General features: G+C 59.3%; 2 protein-coding genes across 5 annotated transcripts in view; both read left to right on the top strand.

The window, feature by feature from the left end:
* The window catches only part of LOC113217852 (titin homolog), a 7102-nt gene extending 2338 nt beyond the window's left edge, over nt 1-4764 (top strand). The window contains exons 2-4 of one of the 4 annotated variants that reach the window (XM_052270180.1): nt 753-1055; nt 1152-3147; nt 3292-4764. In XM_052270180.1, the coding sequence (XP_052126140.1) occupies nt 753-1055; nt 1152-3147; nt 3292-4436 (3444 nt within the window). In that variant the 3' untranslated portion in view covers nt 4437-4764. Of the gene's footprint in view, nt 1-752; nt 1056-1151 lie in introns of all 4 variants that reach the window. The other 3 variants (XM_026437921.2, XM_052270179.1, XM_052270178.1) reach the window with 3 other exon arrangements.
* A 1975-nt stretch (nt 4765-6739) lies between these two features.
* LOC113217849 (serine-rich adhesin for platelets-like) overlaps nt 6740-6970 on the top strand; it is an 11168-nt gene continuing 10937 nt past the window's right edge. The window contains exon 1 of the mRNA XM_026437920.2: nt 6740-6905. Coding sequence (XP_026293705.2) covers nt 6840-6905 — 66 coding nt within the window. The 5' untranslated portion in view covers nt 6740-6839. The remainder of the gene's footprint in view (nt 6906-6970) is intronic.

The following is a 6970-nucleotide window of genomic DNA, read 5'->3' as shown; positions in this document are numbered from 1 at the left end:
CCGTGCTCGTGGCCTGCGCCGAGGTGAGTCCTGAAATGTGCTGATGGCCGCCCGAAGCCGCTATGGTCCATTGTGTGAAGAGGAATGATGACGCCGGTCCGAATGCCGCAGGAGGCCTACTTCTCCTCCTGGGAGACCACCTCCCCTCTCTGATGACGCGATGGTTTCTGCCGCTTGAGACGTTCAGTGCCGCGTCGTGACCACAGTGTGATCGCACTTTGCCGGTCTTCGACTGAAACTACCCGCCAAAACTAGTTTACATCGTGCTAATCAGAAGTTTAAAGCGAAACGCGAGTTACGTCAGCCCAGCAATTCGCGTTTATTTTTCTGGGGGCATTACGGGCATGTTTGAGTAAACTCTATCCTTATAAATTCACTTTTAACTTGCGATTTGCGACACAAACGTCTGTTAAATATTGATTCCTTTTCGCTCAAAAGTGTGTTCTTTGTGCCGTGATCGGTTTAAAATGTAACGACCTATGCAGTGACCAAGGCATTTCCAGTTAAGCGTCCTCCCTTCGTGTCTTTTCGCGCCGTTCGGGGAGTCGTTGCATTGTGGGTAGTGGGTCAGGCCGGCCGCCAGGGAGGAAAAGTGCAATGTTAAGCGTAAAGTTGACGAGACGAGAGTGGGTGACCCATTTGGGCGCCAACGTCGTCACCGCTGCTGCTGGCTGCTTGGCCTGCATCCCCCACCCCGTCTTCAAGGCCCTGCACATTATTGACGTGTTGTTTTCGTTTCTTTCCTATTCCAGGCGCACGCCGTGCCCAGCAGCCGGACGTGGCCGTGCAGCCACGCGGCGGCCGAGAACAGTCCCGAGGTGCTGCAGCTGCTCCGAAAGACGGGCAACGCCTTCAAGCAGGTCGGCGACATCCTCCTGAAGAAGACCGGCGCCGCCCCGAGCAGCGCGACGTCGGCGCAGTCCCCGCCCTCTGCTGCGCTGTACCGGCCGCGACCGGCCGCGACGGTGCCTCACTATGGCGGCGTCTACCCCCACCCCTACTACTACTACCACCACCACCCACACTCCGTGCCCATCCCCAGCGCACAGCCCTCGGTAAGCCTTCGAAGTACAACAATACCAGTCCGTACTGTGTAGTACGGTGAAAGTAAAGTCTAGAATGCAGGAACGTTGACGAATCTCTCGTTGCAGATGTACCCGGTGCACTACCCGCACTACGTCCCCGCGCCCCAGATGCAGTACTCCGTGCAGGCCGCGGCGCAGCAGGAGGCGCAGGTCTACCCGCCCGAGCTCAGCAACCACCTCGTGTCGCTGGCCAACGAGTACGAGCAGGCCGCCCAGAACGAGTGCAGCTGCGGCAACGTGGAGGTCAACATGCGCCAGGGGCCGTCCTCCCTCGCCGCCGGCAAGGCCTCCGACATCGTCGTGGAGGTCACCCTGGGCGACCTGACGCAGGCCGAAGAGGAGCAAGGGCAGCAACAGCAGTGCGCCGCCGAGCAGCAGAAGAAGACGGTCAACATTCTCAACATCTCCGAGGCCTCCGAGCAGGGTGGCGAGATTGACGCGGACACCACCGGCAAGGCGTCATCGTCGGCCAGCATCGAGGAGAAGACGATCGAGGAGGCAGATGAAACTCACACCATCCAGGTCGTGGAGGCCATCAAGCTGCAGCCCGAGACTAGCCCGCTGCAGGTGGAGACCTTCGACAACACTGCGGCCGCCGTCGAGAAGACCATCAAGGAGACCGTCGTGGTAAAGAGCGAAACAGAGGAGAGCAAGACCATCGTCAGCAACAACGGCGAGACCGTCATCAACGTCAAGACGTACGAGGAGTCCTTCCCCAAGACGCAGGAGGAGGAAGACTTCCTCGGTGACGACCAGGAGGAGGAGGAGGAGGTCCTTGAGGAGCAGTCCTACATCCCCGAGCTGCCACAGCCTTCAAACTCGTACGAGGAGAAAGTCGAAGTGGTTGAGGTAAAGGAAGAAAAGCTAGAGGAGTTGAAGAAGGAAGCGTCCGTCGTCTCTGAGATGGTCGAGACCGTCGACATCGAGCAGAAGGAAACAGTGGACAAGAAAACAACCGTGACGGAGACCAAGACCGTGACCCAGACGGAAACTGCAAACAAGCCCCAGGAAGACGTCAAAATAATCGTAGTCGACGTCGACAACAACGTAGCCAAGAAGAACACCACTCAGACAGCGACCGGTGACGCTCAGTACGTCGAATACGACTACGAGTACGTGGACGAGACCCCCGACTGCGTCGACAACGACGCCAAGGACCTGCAAAAGTACTTCCCCTCTTCGCAGAGCGCGTCGAAGAGTGTGCCGAAGTACGCTGGCGAGTCCGAGGAGAAGAAGAGCCACCTGCAGGAGGGCGAGCACCTCCTTGCCGAGCGCCCTCACCCCGTGGAGAACGTCCAGGTGGTCATCAAGGGCACCAGCGGACAGACGTACGCCGAAGGCCTGCAGGTCCACAGTGCAGCGGCCCAGCAGCAGCAGGCGCAGAGCACGGCGCACTACCACCACGCCGCGCAGGCGCCCCACCCCGCGCCCCAGCCCAAGCCCAAGCCGGCCGTCGCCTTCGACGTCCCTTGCGAGGCGCACTACGGCATACCGAAACCTGGCCACCGACAGCGGCAGCAGCAGCAGCAGATCCAGCAACAGAAGCAGTGGCAGCAGCAGCAGATCCAGCAACAGCAGCAGTGGCAGCAGCAGCAGCAACAACAACAACTACAGCAGCAGCAGCAGCAACAACAGCAGCAGCAGTTCAAGCAGCAGCAGATCCAGCAGCAGCTTCTCCAGCAGCAGCAGATCCAGCAGCTGCTGATCGAGCAGCAGCAGATCCAGCAGCAGCAGATCCAGAAGCAGCAGCAGCAAATCCAGCAGCAGCAGCAAGACGACCTCACCCAGACCAACGTCCAGTCCCACCACGTCACTTCCCACAAGATGAGGCATTACCCTGCTCCGCAGCCGCAGCCCTGGCCCGTGCCCCAGACGCCTGCACCGGACTGCGAGCCGGAGCCCGAGCCGATTGTGTGCGAGCAGGTGCAGTCCGCTCAGCCTGCCCAGTCGCAGCAAGCCGCAGGCTTCCAGTACCAGGCAGCCCCACCAGTGTTCTACGCGAGACCTACCCCTCAACCCACCCCTCAGTACGTCGCAGGGCCTCCAGTTTACTATGCCAGACCTACCCCCGCAGCAGCCCCGCAGCAGCCCTCCCCCCAGTATGTCGCAGGGCCTCCAGTTTACTACGCTAGACCCACTCCTGCACCCGCCCCCCAGCAGCCCTCCCCCCAGTACGTTGCAGGGCCCCCTGTTTTCTACGCTAGACCTACCCCCGCATCCGCCCCGCAGCAGCCCTCCCCCCAGTATGTAGCAGGGTCTCCCGTTTCTTACGAAAGACCCACCCCTAAATCCGTCCCCCAGCAGCCTGCCCCCCAATACATCCCCGGACCACCTGTCTACTATGAAAGGCCTGCCCCTAAATCCGTCCCCCAGCAGCCCACCACGAAGTACCTCCCTGGCCCCGCGGTGTACTACGCACCCCAGCAGCAGACCGTGCAGACCAAGAAGTCGACCGTGACGCAGTACAAGTCGAGCGCTGCCCATCCGGCCTACGGCTACTCCTCGCAGCAGACCCAGTCCCAGTCCAGCCAGCCGGCATCTTCCGCGACCTACGCCAAGGTGGCGCCGGCGAGTGATTTCGCTTCGTTCGGCCAGGGACTTCACCACCGTCAGCAGCAGCAGCAGCAGACAGCATGGATCCAACCGGCGGTCCAGTCCAACACGCAGCAGGCCGCCTCAAAGATCCTCGTCGGAGCGGTTCGCGATGCCACCAAGCAGCAGTCCAAGAGCAGCAAGACGACGCCCGCGCAGTACCCGACCTACTACTTCACCGCGCACTCCGACAGCATCTACGCGCCGCCCATGATCAAGAACATCAAGAAGCAGCCCGCGCAGACGCCGGCCGCCAAGCCCTCGGCGATCTTTGATTTCAACGAGACCCCCGGCTCGGCAGAGCAGGACTCGGCCGAGGTCATCCCCCAGAGGTACGCCAGCGAGGTCGACTACAAGCCGGCGGTCGCCACCCCAGCCCGCGCCCCGGCCGTCCAGAGCTTCTCCACCCTGGTCGAGGACTCGGCCGAGGACCAGCCCACCTTCCAGTTGCAGAAGAAGCCCGCCCCGACCACCAGGGTGGTGGAACCCCCCGCACGCAGGTTCTCTGCCCCAGTCAAGAGCTCGGCAATCGAGAAGGAGCCTGCGTTCTCCGTTCAGAGCTACTCCGTTCCGGTCGAGGACGACATTGACGTCTTCGAGTCCTCCGAGCCGCTTGAACTCGCCAAGTTCCCCTCATCGGTCTCCTCCATCAAAATCGAGAAGCAGCCCGTCAGCTCCGAGAAGGCCACGGCCTCGGCGGGGACCAGCGGTGGACACATCCTGACCGAGGCGTCCCTGCCTGAGGATGAGGAGTGGTGATGACCAAAACTTCGACCACTTAAGGGTACAAGAATCCGTGGACCATAGCGGCCAGTCCGACGCAAGAGAGAAATCGCTATCGCCGCGCTGCGATTGAAAGGGGGGGGGGGGGTACAAAATTAGTGGCGCAAACTAGACAATGTGTATTTTCTTCATATAAGTTGACAAACAATGAGATAAATTAGATTCAAACTAAAGGGGAGAAAAAATACGATGCCACTGCATAAAACTCTGTGCTATCCTTAGCTGCATTCTGTAACTAGTTGTAAATACCACGTATTTATTTTTGTGTTGTAAATTCAACAATAAATTATGTAAATGATGAGTACCTATGCTTTTAAATAATAAAAGAGACACCATTCACACGATACCGTTCCAATGCAACCAAAGTCTGGCCAGCTGGTCACGGCGAGCCTGCGGCTCCGTGGGGATAGGCAGCCCACTCGACAGCACTGCGCTGTAGGTTGCGTAGCGAGAGGCGCCTCCACTCCACAGCAGAGAACGTGTGCGCGAAGCAGCGGGCCCCGACCCGACGCGCAGTGTGCGACGCGTCGAGACACGTCAAAATAAGCAGTCGTCGTCGGCGTGTTTGCAGATGACAATTTGTGAATGGACTTGGAACTTGGCGCGACATCTAGCTGTGAGAAATGAATGAGAGGACATGGCCAGGAACATGAACACAGACTGAGAGCGAAGTTGGTTGCTAGACGTGGCGTAGCGGCGGCGGCGCAGTGAAGTGGTTGTGAGGACGACAACATGTGCTCGTAGCTGATGATGATAAGGTGACCTCACTCCACGGCATCCCAAGCCCAAGGATGCAGAGAGAGAGGCTGGGTAAGTTTTGAACCCTTTGCGGGAGGTAATGATGGATTTAGTCTCAGTGAAGCCAGTGAAGCTGAAGCCACCCCATCACTTGTTTTGGGCAATCTGATTGGTTGAATGACCAAGCGACCAATCAGATTACCCAAAACAAATGACGGGGTGGCTTCAGCTTCACTGGCTTCACTGAGACTAAATCCATCATAACATCCCAGACTGACCGGACGTGCTTTGAGGTTAGAAAGAGAACGTAGGTTAGGGTCGGCCGGCGCCAGTCTCTACGTTTGTTTGCGATCCAGAAGGCCAAGTTAGACGCATTCTCGGAAACGGCCAATGTCACGCACGCGCCGGAGTGCAAAACATACCTCAAAACTGCGAAAACTCAGAAATACCGCCGTCGGCCTGGGCCCGGCGAGTTTGTTGACCGCCCCGAGGCCCTGGGCGGGTGAGCGCGCGCTGACTCCTCGTAGCTTTAAGTAGGGTAGTGACGCACCCTTGTTGACCCTTGTCCTCGCTCAGGGCCGCGAGGCGTTGGACAATCTGATTAATGTGATTTGTAATGGAGAATGCTGGACGGGGGTTTTTGTCGTCTCCCCCCCCCCCTACACACACACACACTCCTCAGAGGTTGGGGTGGCGGCTTGTGTCCTGTGTCCCTGTGTCCCTGTGCCCTTCATGTACTCCTACGCAGCGCAATATGAAACATAAATCACATAAAGTCCGCGGATAAAACACACAGCTCCAAGACAGAACAGTTAGCCCACCGAGCGGCCTGCTTCGGAGGGGGTGATGTCCTACGGACCCAGTCCTGCGCGTCATCCCCCTGCCACACCTCGGTCGGTCCCAGACGACACGCCTGAAAGTATACACAACAAGTGCTCGACCTGGATGTTGGCGACCAAAAAGGACCGGCTGTCGATCGGATCGTGCGCGTTTCGAACCACCCCACCCCTGCGTCCTGGCAGGCCCCCTTTGGTCTGTTACACGCACTATCCGCACTTTTTATGTAAATTTGCAACTTTCTTGAGGGGAGGGGGCGAAGGCGGGGAAGGCTTCAGGCAGGGCCCCCTATTTGCTCCTCAAGTCCACCCGCGTGTGCAACCGCGTGAAAAAGTATGCCCGGATAACAATGACGTAATCGGCGACACCCAATCGGTGGGCGACGACCCCTCACCCGCGATGGTACGGCACACTCACACTGGCGACGGCGCGGCGGCTTCGAGTCGCCGCGGCCAGCCCCAGAAGCGGGGCGTCTTCGCCCATCCCTCGCTTGCTGCGGCCTCTCACAACACACGACTGTTTGATCGGGAGTCGAATCGATAGCCGCAGCCGCGCGTGCCTTGGAAACTGATATCCGCCGCCGGCCGCGGCGTCGCGGTGTCGCACCTCGCGCGGCAGGGCGGCTGTCAACCCCTCCGCCCCTCCCTTCCCCTCCCCGCCCGGTACGGGCGTACCCAACGCACGGTGGCAGAGCGGAACCGCACCCCGCGTACCGTCCGGCCCCGGCCGGAACATGCGTTCTATAAAAGCAATCGGTCGGCCGGGCTCGGCAGTCATTCCCTGGGAATCTCTCTTTCCACCATCATGGCGAACGCAGTCACCTGGTGCGTCGCCATCCTGGTCATCGCCGTCTGCGGCCAGCACTTCGAGGTGAGTCCGAAAAAGCACTTTCCAACTGTCTCGTGCAAAGAAAAGTCAAGGTCCTCAGTTTTTTT

This window comes from Frankliniella occidentalis, unplaced genomic scaffold (assembly GCF_000697945.3).
Source record: "Frankliniella occidentalis isolate FOCC.00 unplaced genomic scaffold, Focc_3.1 Scaffold113, whole genome shotgun sequence".
In the NCBI taxonomy this organism is placed as follows: Eukaryota; Metazoa; Arthropoda; class Insecta; order Thysanoptera; family Thripidae; genus Frankliniella; species Frankliniella occidentalis.
The sequence above is the reverse complement of the archived record's forward strand: the minus strand, read 5'-3'. Positions and strand labels throughout refer to the sequence as shown.